Source organism: Podarcis muralis, chromosome 6 (assembly GCF_964188315.1).
Source record: "Podarcis muralis chromosome 6, rPodMur119.hap1.1, whole genome shotgun sequence".
Lineage (NCBI taxonomy): Eukaryota > Metazoa > Chordata > Lepidosauria > Squamata > Lacertidae > Podarcis > Podarcis muralis.
Genome location: NC_135660.1, coordinates 38,254,395 through 38,272,029, shown reverse-complemented (window position 1 = coordinate 38,272,029; position 17,635 = coordinate 38,254,395). Strand labels below are relative to the sequence as shown.

Genomic DNA, 17,635 nt, shown 5'->3' with positions numbered 1-17,635 from the left:
GCAACAGTTCATGCACCTAGTGCATGCATCTGTTTTCCATTATTATTATTATTATTATTATTATTATTATTATTATTATTATTAAAATTTGTATACTATCCTATACCCACAGGCAGTTCGCAGAGTAAAATATGAATATAAAACCACAAAACATACAATCAAAACAAAAACAACCTAATAACCCCCCCCCCACATTCTTAAAGGGCAATAAATGCTACCTAAATGTCTCCTCTTCTATCATTCCTATCTTGACCTTTTAACAGTCTTCCCTTCAGTCTTCCCTCTTCCTAGATTTCTGCATTGTGCCCAATATTTAACAAACTTCCCATCTTCTTTGTTGCTTCTAATATACGTACAACACCTATGAAAAGCACTTCATTAAAAAATGACATATAGTGAGGCTGGGTGCTGAGTGACAGTGCAGGTATCTACTAAGAAGCCTTTTATGGCACAATAGGGCTTACTCCTTACAACAGAGCAGGGGTGGGGAACCTGCCCCCCTGCAGATGTTTTTGGGAGTACACTTCCCATTATCCCTGACCATTGGTTATACTGAAGCTGATGTGAGTTGTCGCTCAACATCTGGAGGGCCAGAGATTCCTCAGCCATGATTAAGGACATAGGATTTCAGCCTGAGAGAGGGTCAAATAACACTCATCTGATTGCTTTCAAGATACTCTTTGGGAAGAGATCAATGAGTTTTTATCCTACATAAAATATTTTGTACCTCTTCAGGGTGAACTACCTCACCACCCCAAATGAATCCCTCTTCTCAAATATTAGTTCCATCTCAAAGGAAACCATTGGGGACGTTTTAGAAGTTTTGGAAGGTAACTACCCAATGGGGAAATATTTCTCAGTTGTCCCAAACCAAATTTAGGTACATGTTGTTCCTTAGTAAAGGGGGAATAGCTGCATTAGGCAGAGGGCGTCAGGACTACTGTGGTTAGAACTGATATTCTTCTCTCTACATCGCAGATTGCAGAGAAGAAGGCACAGATGAAAGAAGCAGTGTTTATATGCCGCACTCTAGGGTTTTGAAAGAAAACCAGAAGTTAAAAGATTTATTTACCATACAAAAAACTTTCAGTCAAAGCCATAAGTTATGCTTTTCATCAATTTAACAAGACGCGACATGATCAATGTCTCCACTTCCTCGAAATTGCCTCAGAACTCCCAACAAGGCTCCATTGTTTATGTTGCACATATCCAAGGTACTTATTAAGATGTTTTGCCACAACTACTGGTGCAACATAAAGTGCAGCAGTTGCCCAACTTACTGGATCAGCAGTCACATAACACAAAATGGCTGTCATGGGGGAGGAGCACAGTGTAACAAAATTAAAGTACAATACAGCACAGTCATTGCTGATTCCCCTTCTCCCTCGACCTCACAAATGCAGAGGTCTGCACACATACAACACTGTTAAGAGGCTGCACACACATAACTGTTAGGAAGATTTGTTCGTTCATTCCCCAATACCAGGAGGGAGAAAACGTAGCCACCCCACACTCACTACACACACAAAAACCAGAGACAGATGCATCTCTCTCTCACTCATGCACATACATGCACCTCTTTCTGTCCAAGTGCATCTCTCTTACAATCCATGCATACAAACAGATCACACGCACACATATCTTTTCCTCTCTCAGACACATACTGATCCACCCATAAACCTTTCCCTCTCTGCCCAAGGACATCTCTCTCAATCTTACTCTCTTTCACACACCCCATTTTTAAGCTGCCCGACACACACATACAAGTCTCCCCACAGCTGAAGGAAAGTGCCTGTTGCCTCAATCCCACCCAGTTCATCCCCTACAAATACACAAGGGCTGTGCTTTTTTTCTGGGGGGACGTGGGGGTACGCATACACCTAAGCATTTTGTGAATAAAAGTTTGGCCTCATTGAGGGGCAGTATTTCAATATGAGTAGGAAAATGAGAGGACTCCTAAACATTTTTGAAGGGAAAAAAGCACTGCACAAGAGCCACCAAACTAGTACCCACAGGTGTCAAGTTGGTAATGGGTGACTCTTGATTGTGATAAATATACTCAGTGTATCTAAAAGGGAAACTAGAATTCAGGAATTTGCTTCTTGTTTAGCAACAGTGCAAGTTCTCATTGTCTGAAATTCCCTTATGTTATGTTAGCTGTCTCTTCTCCCGCTGCCTGTCAAATATGGGGTGGTCACTGATATCCCACTCATGGCACAAAACTTGAACAATTGAATTCTTTCTTAGTTCTTCCTAAACCAACCATAGCACAAGGAGACACTGATGCTGGGCCAAATGAGCCAATGGTCTGACCCAACAGGGTTGTTTGGGGTCCTGGAGGCAACCTGTGTGAGACCTTGATCCCCACCAGATATGGCTGAGTGGATACCATTGCTATGGTTGGTTTATTGCCCTCTTTTGTTATGAAACTAAGTCACCTTCCATCATCTTCCAAAACCTTCCCAATTCTAAGGATATTTGCTAGGAAAAAAGTACTGTACTGTACTGTACTAAGAAGACTGTAAAAAATCCTCTTAGATAAGTGGAATGCCTTTTTTTTTTTTTTTTTTTGCCTTTGTTTTCTTCATACCAATTTCTTGTCTGCATTCAGTGTCATTCAGGTATAGCTAATTTCCCGACAAACTACTTGGCGGAATTAGTAGTCTATCTATTTGTATGGCTGTTAAGAATATATTTGTGTACCAGAGTACTGGAATTTCTGCCTCTGTAGGGGTGAATTTGGCAAGTCAATATAAAAGTGCAAATATCTGGAAATAATTGTCAGATTTTATTTTTAATAATATGGAAGTTGCCAAGAGAAATATTAATTCAGTGATCTATGAAGATTCTTTGTTGCTTTCAAGAAACAATTTTTACTTATAAAGCAAAGGACTTAGTGGCTTGGCTCAATAGATCTCTGGGAGCCTTTACAAGTGGCCACAAGAACACTCTCAAATGCTCTTTTAATTCTAATCTGGCTTCGTATTCATGAGGGATAGTAAGATACCTTTTAGAGTTGCATATAGCACTAGTGAATATTGGAAATGTGAAATGAGAAACTCAAGTCTATTATTTTTATAAAATAGCATTTCATTTGTAAATGTGGCTTTTTTAACAAAAAGGTTCAATTTTCTGTGAGAATGATTAATTACTCTAGTTTCAGCAAAAAGACATACGCTTACACAAATTCTTATTGCTGAAAATGAAAGAGTAATTTCTGCACCTTTTCTAATTTGGATTAACTAATTCCTTAGCTAGTGATCTCTAATAGCTTACCCAGATGATCAGATCAATGTCATCCCATGCCATTTGTAGTCTTTGTAGTGTAAACTTGGAATAGCCTTGCTGCTCCAAGTGAAATATCCATGCCTCGTTTTCTTTCCTAGTCATAAATATGGATACTGCACATAAAGTACAGTGTGGTTGTTCAGCTTATTAAGAGCCAGAGGAGCAATTAGGGACACTGAAATGTTAAGAGACATGAAGGTGATATGAGGCTTTTCCAGAGTTTGTGCTTAAAGAGTTCAGCTCCTTTGGGAGTCCAGCCTTTGCAGCATGGGTGCACCTTGGCATAATTTCAAAATTGCTCTGCAACACTTCAGTTCAGACCGCTGGCAAGAGTGATTTGTCTATCACATGGCGGCTAGCTGTTGAAAGAGAGCAAGGAGAGAAAGAAGGGGTACCCCACCCACTATTGGGTTCAATCCTTGCTACGTATTACCCCTCAGGAAATGCAGTAAAAACGCTCTTTCATAGGCTAAATGCTGATGTGAGGGACAAAATATTTATTTCAACTATTTTGAGTCCACTTAACTCTACGGTCTCTTAAGTGGTTTACAAAAATAATAACACATACCATCTCGGGACTATTTAATTGCTCATCGTCTAACATTGTGTATGCCAACAAATGCCAACAGTGTCCTTCAGCTCTCTATATTGGACAAACAGGCCAAACCTTACGCCAAAGAATAAACGGACATAAATCTGACATCAAGAATCACAAGACAGAGAAACCAGTAGGAGAACACTTCAATCTCCCAGGACATTCTATACAAGATCTCAAAGTAGCTGTTTTACTACAAAGGAATTTCAGAAATAGACTGGAAAGAGAAGCTGCTGAATTGCAACTCATTACCAAACTTAAAACCATGGAGAGACCTGGTCTGAACAAAGACATTGGATTCTTATCTCATTATACATGACAAAGCCATTTTTCACCTTCTCACCCCTTGCTTTTTCCTGTAAGACCTATTGCAGTCATTAAGAGTCGTCAACAGGCTCATCACAGCTATCTGCCAATCACCCATTCCCACCACCCTTCTGAGCAATACCCCTCCCCACCTTCTCACAATATAGAAGGATCTGGCAACTTCTGTTTCAGTGTATCTGAAGAAGTGTGCATGCACACGAAAGCTCATACCAAGAACTAACTTAGTTGGTCTTTAAGGTGCTACTGGAAGGAATTTTTTTTGTTTTGACTATGGCAGACCAACATGGCTACCTATCTGTTACAAAAATAATGTAACATATATCAGTTAAAATTACCATAAAATCAGAAAACTTGTATAAAAAATATTTGCTAAAAAAGTATTCACGAAGCACTGAAAGTTTAGCAGGTAGAGGTATGATGTTGCTCTGGCGCTATGACCCTTCTCCAGTTTTCTGTGTTTTAAACTTAACTTTGAGCTGCTGTGGCCCAGTGTAGCTTAATCCAAGTTGTAAACTCGTTAGAATCGTAGAGTTGGAAGGTACCCACAAGGGTCATCTAGTCCAACCCCCAGCAATGCAGGAATCTCAACTAGTTAATACATGACTCCTCTCTGATGGCAAGTGATGCGGGGTTGTTGTTGCTTTTTTTATTTACTGTCTTTCATCGTTTCATTATTAGATTGTATTTGTAAACTGCTTGTTGTTTTTTATTACAGCCAAGCAGTTTATAAATTTTATGAAATAAATAAATATTTTGCATTTTGCCTAGTTTGTTGGCCTGCCAGGAAATATTTAGCTGCCACGAATGAATGAAGCGTTTTCACACAGCTTTTACAACCAAGGTAGGCTTGAAGCGCAGCAGCTAAAAGGTCCTTATGTGAATACGTGTGGAAACAGAAGGAGACGTTGTCTGTGTACGAGAGCAGATGCGCGATGCCTCGAGTCTATTTCTATGATCGGCTTCTTAGGCCCATGACGTTATATCTCCGAACAGGTCACATAGGGGGGCTATGGAGGGCGACCCTCCTCCATTCCCCAGGGGGACTTTTGTATTCCTTTTCGGAAGGCTTCGCCCCGCCCCCTCCTTCCTCCCGCGCCCTGACGTGGCTCCTCCCCTTCCCCATCCCCCCCCCCACCCGCGCACCTTCTGCCGCCCAAGCGCTCCCGCTTCAGCCGGCGATGACGCACCTTCGGCGCCATCGCCGCCGCCTCCTCCGCCCTGGCGAAGCGCGCTCCCGAAGAGGAGAGCATCGCTCGTGAGCGCGCCTCGGGAGCGCGCACCGCCCCACGTGACCCCTCCGGGACCAACCGGCAGCCGAAGATTGAGGGGAGCGGAGCGCGTCCTCGCGGGCAGTTGCTGCGGGCGGGAGAGGAGAGCGCAGGAAGACGGGGGCTCCGAGCGCGTGCGGACTCGCTCCTTGAGAGGTCCCTGCCTGACGCGACGCCATGTCCGAGGAGAAGCCCAAGGTGAGTGCGAGGCCGCCCCAGCAGCGCCCCCCCTCCCACAGCCGCTCGGGCCCCGTAGGCCCTCCGCCTCCTCTCGGGCCCCTTCCGAGCCTGCCTGCCGGCCCCCCTCAGGAGAGGGGCGCGAGGCTCGCCGTGGGGCTGAGGCCCCGAGTGTCTGCGTCCCCCCGCCCCGGTTGTGAGCGGCGAGACCCGGACCCGCCTCACCCGGAAGGAGGGCGGCTCGAGAAGGGGCGGCCCGACCGCGCTCTTCCTCCGCGGAGCTCCCGCAAGAGTTCGGCGCCGCTCCTAGGCCGCGCCGCTTCTCTGCGAACTCCCATCCTGGCCCGCCCCCGCCGGGTTCGCTATTGTCGAGCCAGGCCGAAGGCGCGACCACCACGTGCTCCGCAAGGCAGCGCTCTCTCGCCGGGGGCCGGATCCATCCGGCCTCTTTCCCTCTCGCCGCCGCCCACGGCCCCTTTTCCGCGCGCAGTTGGACCGAGGTGTACACGGACCGATGTCCAGTAATTTCCAAAGGGTTTTGCACCTAAGAGCCCCCTTCCCCCGCGTGTATCCATATAGTGAGGGAGCTGCCCTAGACAGAGCAACCCCATTGAGACTTGAGACTCAACATGCATAGGATCTGGCTGCAAGTTTGAGGAGAGGCTTTCAGTGCAGTCAAGTGCTGGCCATTGAATTCAGTGGAGGATACCTCCCAAGACGGTATGCGGAGCATTACACTGTTCTGCTTTGCGCGTGTGAAACAATCGCTATCCACAGTGTAATATTAGAACAATTTAATGAAAGGTGATACGTTTAGCGTTGTCCCCATCAGTTGTAAGCCTGCATCACAGAGTCGCTTAAAGGTGAGCTTTATAGATGAGTGGTGTTTGTAGGCTGAAAATATTCAGATAAGCAGGAGTGAAAGCATTGAAAGTTTTTTTCAGTTGTCGGAATGGTATGTAGGTTTTTTTAAAAAATTGGCTTTTATCAGCCATCCCCCAATAGTTTTAAAAGCAGAGAGGGGTCATTCTAAAATTGAGCCTTTTTGCAGACTTGTGGAATATCTACACTACATTTAAAGCGTATTTAACACCCATTCTTTTAATTCCCCCAAAGAATCCTGGGAAGTTTAGTTTAAGAGTACTGGAATAGGTAGTTCTGTGAGGGAAACTGCAATTCCTACTATTTTTTAGAAGATTGCCTAGTACTGGAGGTTGTTTTCCCTCCTGCTACAGGAGACCGGTGCTGGTGAAGCTAAGACCCCAGGGTGACACATCTTTGACAATTTATTGACTATTAATTGCACTCCAAATTTAGAGTAAGAGATGTAGTTTAGTGAAAGAGAATCCACTTTACAGGCAGAAGGTCCAAGGACCAGTCCCTGGCATTTTCAAGTAGGAGATGAGAACATTCCCTACCTGAAAAGCAGAGAGCTGCTACCAGTCAGTGTAGACCAGAGCTAGTCAACCATGATATCCTCAGATGGTTTGGACTGCAACTCCTATCCCTTGTTCTTGGCCATGCTGGCTGGGACTGATAGAAGTTTTAGTCAACAACATCTGGAGGGTGCCATGTTGGCTTCTCCAGGTTTAGAGAATACTCAAGTAAATGGATCTGAGTCAGTATAAGACAACTTCCTCTGCTGCTTGAGGAAGGCTTTCAGTTTGTATCATGACTAGGCTGTGGATGCTTAAAAGCATTTAAAGTTCATTTCGAATAACACATACAGCTATGGAAATGTTGTAATTGGTGTGAGACTAACACTTGGGATCAAGCTACAGTGGTACCTTGGGATGTGAACGGGATCCGTTCCAGAGCCCCGTTTGCATCCCAAACAGAACGTAAGCCGCGACAGTGCATCTGCGCGTGCCGCGTTCCACCGCTTCCGTGCATGCGTGTGACGTCATTTTGACCGTAAGCACGAGCGGCAAAACCCGGAAGTAACACGCTCTATTACTTCTGGATCGCTGCAGAGCACAACCCGAAAGTGCTCAACCTGAAGCTTATGAAGGTATGACTGTACTAGAAATTTATTAAAACTGCTAGTTGTTTAATATGCTATGTTGTGTGTTTAAGCCTACAATCCTAACCCCACTTACATGGGAGAAAGCCCTTTGAATCAACTATGATTTATGAATAGACATGGTTAGGATTGAGACCTAAGTATAAGCTTATCAATAGTGAAAGTATAAATGCAATTTTTAATATTTCTAAGGGTAAACCGTGGGGGGGGGGGGATTTCAGCAACCCTCTTGGGAGAAGTTTTTATGCCAACCTTTTCTTTCTATCACTTCCTGTGTTGCTCCCTGGGCTACTCAGTGGAAAAAGAAGGCAAAATTGATGTTTGTAGATTTCACCTCATTTTTTATCTTGAAATCCTAACGGAATTTCCTAGAGTAAAAAAATCTAGAGTCCAGTAGCAGAAGAGGGCATTTTCAGACTAAAAATGTGGAGGGGTTGCTAGATAATGCAGTGAGGCTGCATTACATATCATCTGCAGTTGTGTTACAAATCATACCTCCAAACCAGTTGAGGAAGCAGTGCTTTGTTAATTCATACCAAAATGGTTGTGCTGCAGTCACAATGAAAGATCCAAACATTGCTACAAGGCAATGCTCAACAACAGGATGACACATGGGGAGAAGCAGAAATAGAAGAAGAAGAGGAGTTTGGATTTGATATCCCGCTTTATCACTCCCCTTCAGGAGTCTCAAAGCGGCTAACATTCTCCTTTCCCTTCCTCCCCCACAACAAACACTCTGTGAGGTGGGTGGGGCTGAGAGACTTTAGAGAAGTGTGACTGGCCCAAGGTCACCCAGCAGCTGCATGTGGAGGAGCGGAGACGCGAACCCGGTTCACCAGATTACGAGACTACCGCTCTTAACCACTACACCACACTGGCTCTCCCCATTCCAAATTCCTTTCAGCTTAGTCACATGGCTTAGCCACCCTGCAGGGGTTACACCATCCTTTTTGCCAGTGTAAGTCAAATTATTTTTTTACAGGTTTGTGTGCCTGTGCCTCTGCTGCGTTTGGGCTGACTTAATCAGCAGTAGCTCTACTACTGAATAGAATTTGGAATAGGAGTAAGTTGTACTGGCTTCCTGTAGTTTGGTTTGCTCTGCCCTTTTGTTTATTTTATTTAATAACATCTGTGTGCTGCTTAACTGTAGTGTGGCAGCTGTGAAAAGGCAAATGCCATGCTTGGGGTCCTTAGGAAAGGAATTGAAAATAAAACTGCTGACATTATAATGCCTTTATATAATTCAGTGGTATGACTATGTTTGGAATACTGTGTACAGCTCTGGTCACCTCACCTCAAAAAGGATATTTCAGATTTGGTAATGATTCAGAAAGCTGCAACCTAAAATGATCAGGGGGTTGGAACAATTCTGCTATAAGGAAAGGTTGCTGCATTTGGGACTTTAAAGTGTAGAGAATAGGTGAGTAAGAGAAGACATGGTAGAGGCATATAAAATTACGTATGGTGTCAAGAAAGTGGATAGATAATTTCCCCCCTCCCTTTCTCATAACAGTAAGAATTCGTGGAGATCCAGTGAAGTTGCAAATTTGAAGATTCAGGGCAAATTTTTAAAAAGTACTTCTTCACACAGTACATAGTTGAACTATGGAATTTACACCCGTAGGAGGCAGTGCTGGCCACCAACATGGTTGGTTTAAAAGAGGATTAGACAGATCCGTGAAGAGTAAGTCTTATCAATGGCTACTAGCCATGATGGAGGCTATGCTCTGCCTCTGCAGTTGGAGGCAGGAATGCTTCTGAATGCCAGTAGCTGGAAATGCAGGTGGGAAGAGTGCTCTTGTGCTCAGGTCCTGCTTGCAGGTTCCCCACAGCTTGGCCATTGTGAGAACAAGATGTTGGACAAGGTGGGCATTGACTTTATCCAGCAGGTGGTTCGTACGTTCTTTTCTGAGAAATCTTCTAAGTGCTGCAGGTATCAGCCAGGTTCTCTTGACTAATGCTCCCCAAATACTGATCTGAACTTTTATGTTTTGTTTTGCAGGAAGGAGTAAAAACGGAGAATGACCATATCAATTTAAAAGTAGCTGGCCAAGATGGATCAGTGGTCCAATTTAAAATAAAACGGCACACACCACTAAGTAAACTAATGAAGGCCTATTGTGAGAGACAGGTAAATGAGTTAACTATATTTTTGTGTTATTATGCACTTGTTTATTGTGAGGTACATAAAAAGGCTCCCAAGCCCCCATGGCTTATTTGCCCAGATAAATTTTGATGCTAGAATATTTTCTCAAGGCATACAAAGTTCTGATGCCTTGGTGGTGTAAAACCCATTATGCTAGTGTGTTGACGCATACAATTATCCCACATAATCTTTGATGTGCTTGTTGAATTCCTTTCATTTGCAGTGCTGAATTTATTAGCTTTGTCCTAGAATTTAAATTTTCAAAAATCCAATTACTGTAACCAGTTTCTTCCTATCTCTTGTTTCTTTAATGGAGACACCAAGGAAATACCCTGTGTTGTGAGACATATCTGCACAAGTGTCAAGTCATAATTTATCTCATGTTATGCAGTGTTAAATTGAAGTATGAGAAAACTTCATTTAATGGGGCTGTGTAATGTGGATAAACCTGGGTGTTCATGAGATTACATTAGACCCATCAGACACATAACTTGTGTGCATTCAGCTTTACGCATTTGGCAAAAAAAGTAAAATTTTAAAAGCGGGTGGGCATCCAAGGGAAAAAGACTTTGGCAATCCCACCCGCCATTGCACCCAGTGTGTTTTGACTATATGTGATTTTGGCTTGTATGTACTATTCTTGGAATGTAGTCCCCACATAAATTGTGGATTTACTGTATACTGCGAAGTGGGAAGCCATAGGCTAAGGGAGCCAAATAGGGCCCTCTGGCTTTTCTTGCTCTGCTTGTGTTTGCCTCTGGCTCTAGCCATCATTTGCAGGTGGCCTCTAGAAGGTTGCCTAGATAGGAATGTATTTGATTCTGCTGTTCATAGAAAGTCACCTCTACACTTGACAAAGAAAAGACACCGTCCTAATTACATTGCATCTCTAGCAGCTCTACTGAGATTGCTAAATTAGACAAGTTTATAGAAATGTTGCATGAGGCAATAAAATTCCTGAGAGATACTTGGCTCATGAAGTGTGTATCCTCAATCAGCTTTCAGTTTAATTCTTTGAAATACTGATGTCTGTGAGCAATATCCATTTTGACATGAACTTATATATGTGGATTTACATTAACTGTCATATTTCAGGGTTTGTCAATGAGACAGATTAGATTCAGATTTGATGGACAACCAATTAATGAAACAGACACACCTGCACAGGTAAGAGAGAGTGGTGTTCGTTATACAGTTGAAGCTGAGCTTGTGGCTACTGCCTGTGTCTTGGAAGTTTAGTTAATTACTTCAAATGGGAATTAAGTTGATTCCTAGAATAAAATGTTACTATGGTGAGCTAAATCATTATTAACAAGAGTCCATCAAGGTGGGAGAGAGAAAAGAATTAGAGAATATTAGAGAAGCTGTAGGCCTTCAGAATTCACGGGCAATTTCCCCTAGTGAGGAAATGGTGTGTAAGGTTTCTGGGGTGTAAATAAGGTTGACACAGACTGATAAGATGACAGATTTTGGTAGGCTCTCAGTGATTATTAGAAATACATATAATAGATCCTTTTAGATTTTGGTAGGCTCTCAGTGATTATTAGAAGTACATATAACAGATCCCTTTACTGGAATTAATCCCGGGCATGATGTAATTCCGTGCCTGTGGTACTTGGTGGAATTCTCTCATCATTGATAGAAAATATTAATCTTTTCTCATGGAAACTTTCTCCCCTATATCAAATTTATAGTGTAAGCATGCTACAAAATTTCCCCACCAAGAAAGGATTCAGCCTTACTGAGGCTGAAACTCTGTGCACATTTATTTGGTAATAAATCCTATTGAACTCAGCAATAACTTCTTCTGAGTATAGATGCTGGGTTGTATCAATTGACGTGCCTCCAGCAGATTTGTGAGGGGGCTGCAGGGGGTAGGGTGGTTATGGAAAATCACTTCCCTCGCCATTCTTCTGATAGAAGGCTCTACTGGATCAAAGAGTCTTCCATTTCAACAGGACACCAAATGGGCATAAAGAATTGCACTGTAAGTATTTGGCTGGAGGGAGTGCAAGAAAAAACATCCTTAGAGATGGAATCTAAGGCATTACCCCACAAGAAAGATAGGGATTTTGGGTTAAGAGAGCTGTAGCACATATGAGTGTGTGAGCTACTGGGAAGATCTGGTTTCTCCAAATAAATGTGTTCCAAAATAGTTAACATGTGGTCTAAATATTTATTGTTAGTCTGATTTTAAATGTTCTCACTTTCATGTAGGATATGAAAACTGATGCCTTTCTTATCCTTATTTTATTACTATTTCTAAAGGTTTTGAAAGGCATTAATTGGGATAGGAGAAAAGTTTTAGTCTAAACTAACCGGTTTGCCAGACCATGCATGCTGGCTGGCACCAGAAATATTTGTTTTATCCTATGTAAAATTATTCATGCAAGTTGCTAGATTTTTCTGTATGTTTATAGTTGAGGATCTGTGTCTACAAATTTTGCCTTGCCTCTCTTTTATCTTCCTGAGGTCCTATGACCTGTGCACAGAATTTGGGGGAAGAGAGGCCTGCTCGCTCATGTTCTAGGTTTCTGCAGAAGTTCCAAGCAGTGCCTGTGCCATGAGAAGCAATAGAATCCATCCATCCTTCCACAGGTTGTGGAGAAGGGAGGGTACTTTTTCAGTCAGGAGCTGGATATCTGCAGGAACTAACATCAGCGATTCTGGAGAAGTTGAGTGAGGAAAAATAGTAGTAACTCACTTCTGCAAAAACCCAGTACTGAGAAGAATAACCATCCAGTTTCTTTCACAAGCTGTTCTTATGGAGAAAGCACTTGGCAGTACCTTTCTGCTTCCACTTACGAAAGTTGTGGAAAGGGAGGAAAGAGCATTTTATCTATTTATATGTTTGCTTTTATCAAAACAATTCACAAGGTGTAAAATGTACAGCAATAGCAACTGAAAAAATGTAACATTTAAATAATCAGTGACAATAAGCAAGTATATCATAACAAAGTCAACCCACAACGTTATATTAAACTAATACAGATAAAGTAACCTAATTAACAGCTTAAAACTGAACAGGAGAGAGAATAAAGCCTGATATGGAAATAGAAATAGTAGTACAGAAAACTAAATTCCACAAGGTATTCTATTAAGTTACCACAGTTAACATACACACACTGGATGGCAGGCACCCACCCACCTATCTTCACTAAATTTCTCTCTTGGATTTATTTGGAATGACTGTGTTAGCTGCTTTCTTAGCATGCCCTCTGAGATGTACTTTAAGCATGCTAATGGGGGAAAATGCACTGTAAATGCATGTGTATCATACTAAGAAAGCTGTAGGAGTTGGCAGTAGAAATAACCCAAGAATATTTAGCCTGCCAGATTGTGAAGTGTTGGACCAGTAAGAGTACTTAGATAATGATTTGCTAAGTATATGGTTTCCTCTGTTCCTAGCAGAGTGGTGAAGGGCATTGTTCCTTCAAGGCTATATATTAACCTTCCAAGCCACATCCTCCCCAACCCTGCTTTGCACCCCACCCCCCAGTGTTCTTACCTGAGTAGAATGTGTCCTTGAACTCCAGAAATGTTTCTTGCTTCCTTGGATAGAGTACAGAGATGTGTTGAGTGTGAAGAAACTAGCCTGCTGCACAAAGGTACAATAATGCTTTTGCCTCTGGCCCTGTTCACCACTGGCATATGGTCCCCAGAGGCTCGTCCAGAAGGGAATGCCTCCCTTGGGCTGAAAAAGTTCCCCATCCCTGCAATACAGCAAGCAGACGTGGTTGCAGAGTTCTCTTTAATTCTAGAAACCCAATATGAGTTTGTGAGAGATGCAGCTCTTAGCACTGGAATGGGGAAAACTGGTGCTGATAAAATAATACATCTAAACAAACCTCTACACAGTATGCTTCCAAACATGAAGTTAATTATTTGTACCTGTAGCCTGCCCTTCACCAAATGATCCCAAGGCAAGTTACAAAAATCTCACAGCTAAAACAGGTACAACTACATAAAAAACAACACAACTGCAAAACAACAGACCAGCAACACAGAACAAGAGTGGAGCAAGAGAGAAGGCATCTACTCAACCATAGGTCTGGATTAAGAGGTTTTGGTATATTAGACACAAGATTCCTTAAATATTATTTTTAAAACTCGTTACTTTTTTGTCTTATTAACAGTTGGAAATGGAAGATGAGGATACTATTGATGTGTTTCAACAGCAGACGGGTGGCATGTGCTAAATATCCTGTCCTTTTAGGAAGAGGAATGTAAAATTTCAACTCACTTTATCATCTGTCCTTGGATTTGCTATTAAATAGTAAACAAATGAACATGCCAATCATACAGGAATCTCCTCATGTTCTGAAGACATTTATCCAAATTCTTTTCCTGTCCCTGATATACTGCGTGTGCAAGTTGAAGCTGCATCTGTGGGAAATTACTGCATCATAAAAATGGGCCCAGTCAAAATTAAATTTTCAAATAAGTAAAATACCGGTTGTTGTCTGCTGTCATCTTGTTTCTATAAATTGGTGGCCTAAATACAAGCCTACTGTAAAAGAAGGATACTTAGTCCTGGCTTTCGTTGTTTCTGTTTTACTGCTTAATTATGTAATGTAAATATTGAAATATTTTTCCTTGCAATAGTAAGTTTCTCAATACAGGTGGTTTGAGAAAGAAAGGATTTTACCATTAAACACATGTATTACTTTAAAACTGTTAATGGGATATGCAGAAAGGACAGTACTTCAGATACATGCTTAGTGACAGTTTAAGGTAATGCAAATGTACATGTGCTTTTTCATAATAAAATAGCATAGAATAAAACAATTTTTTTAAAGTAAAGGAATGTCTTTGAGTTTGTCAGCAGCTGAAGCATTTGCATAGGTTAACTTTCACATCTTCTATTTAACTGTCACATGTCCAAAGTTGAGCACCAATGTCTTTGATAAAATGTTCAAAGAATGGACCAGAACCAGAATCCTCTTAGGAAGCGATGGTGTTCAACTAATTTTAATGGAATTTGTTTAGGAGAAATTCTGAACAGATTGTTCCCAGTGAGAATCACTCCTTATTGATGTATTAGGCAATAAACAAACTTGTGTACCTTTTTCTGACATCTCTCTTGAAAGCTGAAATTTTAACTGTTCCTTTAGCTGCTACTTTGAAATCTATAGGCTGGGATACAAAGGACCATGTGCCATGTTCTGTGTGCACATCAGGGATTTCTGCAGTCTCTTCCTGCTATAACTCCTCATGTCTCCTGAAAAGTTGCCTCCTACAGGAGGAGGACCCTTTGGAGTATTGTGCAATACTGGAGGGCTGCAGAGGAGAAATGTGTCCGGTACCTGTTCCCCATGTACATGCAGAGTCTCCTGCTTGTGCATGGGGCTCTTTTGATAACCACCATCAATCCATAGATATTTTAGTTATATTATAATGAGTAAATTAGGTGTAGCTTTTAAAAAATATGGTATCAATATATTTGGGGGTTAAGTGTGCAGAAAAATCTCAATGTAATGATACATTCTTAAAGAGGCTTGCTGTGTCCTACGTCCTCAAATATTTTGAGCTTCAAAATAATGTTTGTAGTGACAACTGGCTTGATAAAATTTAATTTGCAGAGATCCAAAAATACAAGGTCATTCTGTTGACTTTCAGGATGCTGTTCATTGCTGCTTGAGAATGTCACTTCCTTTTAATCTCTACCCATCATGTGTTAGATTATCTGCTTGCAAGAAATCCTGTTGGGAAAAAAGTCTGTTCTGTTTCAGTTATATGTTGTCTAAGGAGGGGTATTTTAAAATCTGTCATTGTTTATTCACAAATTTTTACATTTGTTGTCCTTTACTACTGTACACAGTAAATATAGTTTGTTACTCTGTCTCTTGGCTTATGCTTGATGCTGCTGCATTTCATATGACTGTACTCAAAGCTATATCACTGAAATGCTGACAACTTATTCTTATGTACATCTTTTATTAAAGTTCTTTTATTGAGAGTAAGCCTACTGTTCAGGGCATAAAAATCAGTTTTTCATAAAATACACCCTGGAGGTGTTTTTCTTTATTAACTTACAATTACACGGTGATATTATTTATCCTTAATATCTCAGATGAAATGCACTTACTATTTAGAAAAATGGATGGCGTGGGAGGAAGTGGTGATGGTGGCTTAAAGGGCAAGGCCATACTTTCTATTCAGTATTTCAGAGATAACTGCACATCAGACACCCATTTCAGGAAAACATTGCAGATCCATTTGGAATTGCTTCTATATGTAGTTACACCTGGACCATACAGCTGCTGCTTCTGTTTAACTTGCACATAAAAAGTTTCACATTTGAGTAATTTAGCTTTAGTGTAAAATTTGAGTTGTTGGAAGGCATATCAGGATGCATAGTGCATTCTGGATATCTCACAATATGCCTTTACCACAGTAGTGTGCCAAAGCCACATTTTTGCAGTTGTAGCTTGATGGTGGGCAATGCTTATATCTTTCACTTTGACACTGTTTTGGGGTTGTAGCTATGGAGATGCTTCCATTACTTGCTAAAAGTCTAGTTACATGCAGCTTTTGTTTCAAAACATTTGGGTTGTTGGGAGTCCTGCAGAATCTTTGTCCCTCAGCTGTTTGACACCATTGGCATCAGGTTATTATTGAGTCCATAAACAACAACAATAGAGTTGTAGAGTAGAAAGGGATCACAAGGGTCATCTAGTCCAACCCCCCTGCAATACAGGAATCTTTTTGCCCAATGTAGGTCTTGGAACCTATGACCCTGTGACTGAGTCTCATGCTCTACTGACTGTGATGGCATAAAAATTGCTGCATATCTTCGTGAAGCAGAGAAGCATCCAGATATTATTGCAGATATCATTGAAGCTACCTTTTTAGGAATGACTGCCTGTAGGTAAGTCACTTTGTTTTGCCCAAAAATGACTTCTGACCCTAGTTGGTCCAATGAATACCACTTTGAAGGGCTGGATGAATGCTGTGTGTGGATCAGGGCTCAGCAAACTTTCAGCAGGGGGCCAGTCCACTGTCCCTCAGACCTTGGGGGGGGGGCAGACTATATTTTGGGGTGGGAAATGAACGAATTCCTATGCCCCACAAATAACCCAGAGATGCATTTTAAATAAAAGCATACATTCTACTCATGTAAAAACACTGATTCTCGGACCGTCTGTGGGCTGGATTTAGAAAGCGATTGGTCCGGATCCGGCCCCCGGGCCTTAGTTTGCTTACCCATGGTGTAGATCATGAAGTACGTACTACTCAGTCTCTAACCAGGTTTTTGAAATGTCCACATGAATTAAGCGATTTTAAAAACATGGTACGAGCGTGTGATGGTGCAGTGTGAGGATATGGAACTAATAAGAATATCCCACGGTACTCCCATAATTTGTTTCTTTTTAATCATTTTTTATTTTAGAAATGAATTCATAACCATACCAAATGCACATCCATGTAAAGAGATTACTTTGTGTCCCCCCCCATAGGTTCTATTGTCAACATTTTCAACTGCATATTGTAATCCATATGTAATCCAATTTATGTCTGTCCATACTGTCCATAGCATTTGTTACAAGTGAGATTAAAATCTTGCTGATGTTTTCATCTGCTTTACAGTGGTCTAAATAAATTATAAACTTTTCACATTTCCCATACTCAGTTTCAAGACAGCATGTTTAATTGATAAGTACTGAGTAAAAGAAAGTTAAATGCTTCCAAGCGCTTTGGCGATTCCCTATTTTGTGAAGAAGCAAAAGTCTGTTTCCTAGTACAGCACAGATTCTCCCTGTCTTTACACTGTGTAGATAAAGAACTACACAACTTTTAGAAGACATCTG

General features: G+C 41.6%; 2 protein-coding genes across 3 annotated transcripts in view; both read left to right on the top strand.

Moving 5' to 3' along the window:
* Window positions 1-5,470: 5,470 nt before the first annotated feature.
* Window positions 5,471-15,783, top strand: SUMO3 (small ubiquitin like modifier 3). 2 transcript variants are annotated; one of them, XM_028730848.2, is made up of 4 exons: window positions 5,500-5,676; window positions 9,681-9,809; window positions 10,920-10,991; window positions 13,961-15,783. In XM_028730848.2, exons 1-4 carry the CDS (start codon window positions 5,656-5,658, stop codon window positions 14,021-14,023), a joined length of 285 nt encoding a protein of 94 aa, XP_028586681.1. In that variant the 5' UTR covers window positions 5,500-5,655; the 3' UTR covers window positions 14,024-15,783. The 2 variants fall into 2 exon arrangements, with proteins under 2 accessions (XP_028586682.1, XP_028586681.1); XM_028730849.2 differs by lacking the exon at window positions 10,920-10,991 and having other exon boundaries at window positions 5,471-5,676.
* The window catches only part of LOC114597707 (endothelial protein C receptor-like), a 222,794-nt gene continuing 210,900 nt past the window's right edge, over window positions 5,742-17,635 (top strand). Inside the window, exon 1 of the mRNA XM_077930022.1 lies at window positions 5,742-8,421. The gene's annotated coding sequence lies outside the window, so the exon portion shown is untranslated. The remainder of the gene's footprint in view (window positions 8,422-17,635) is intronic.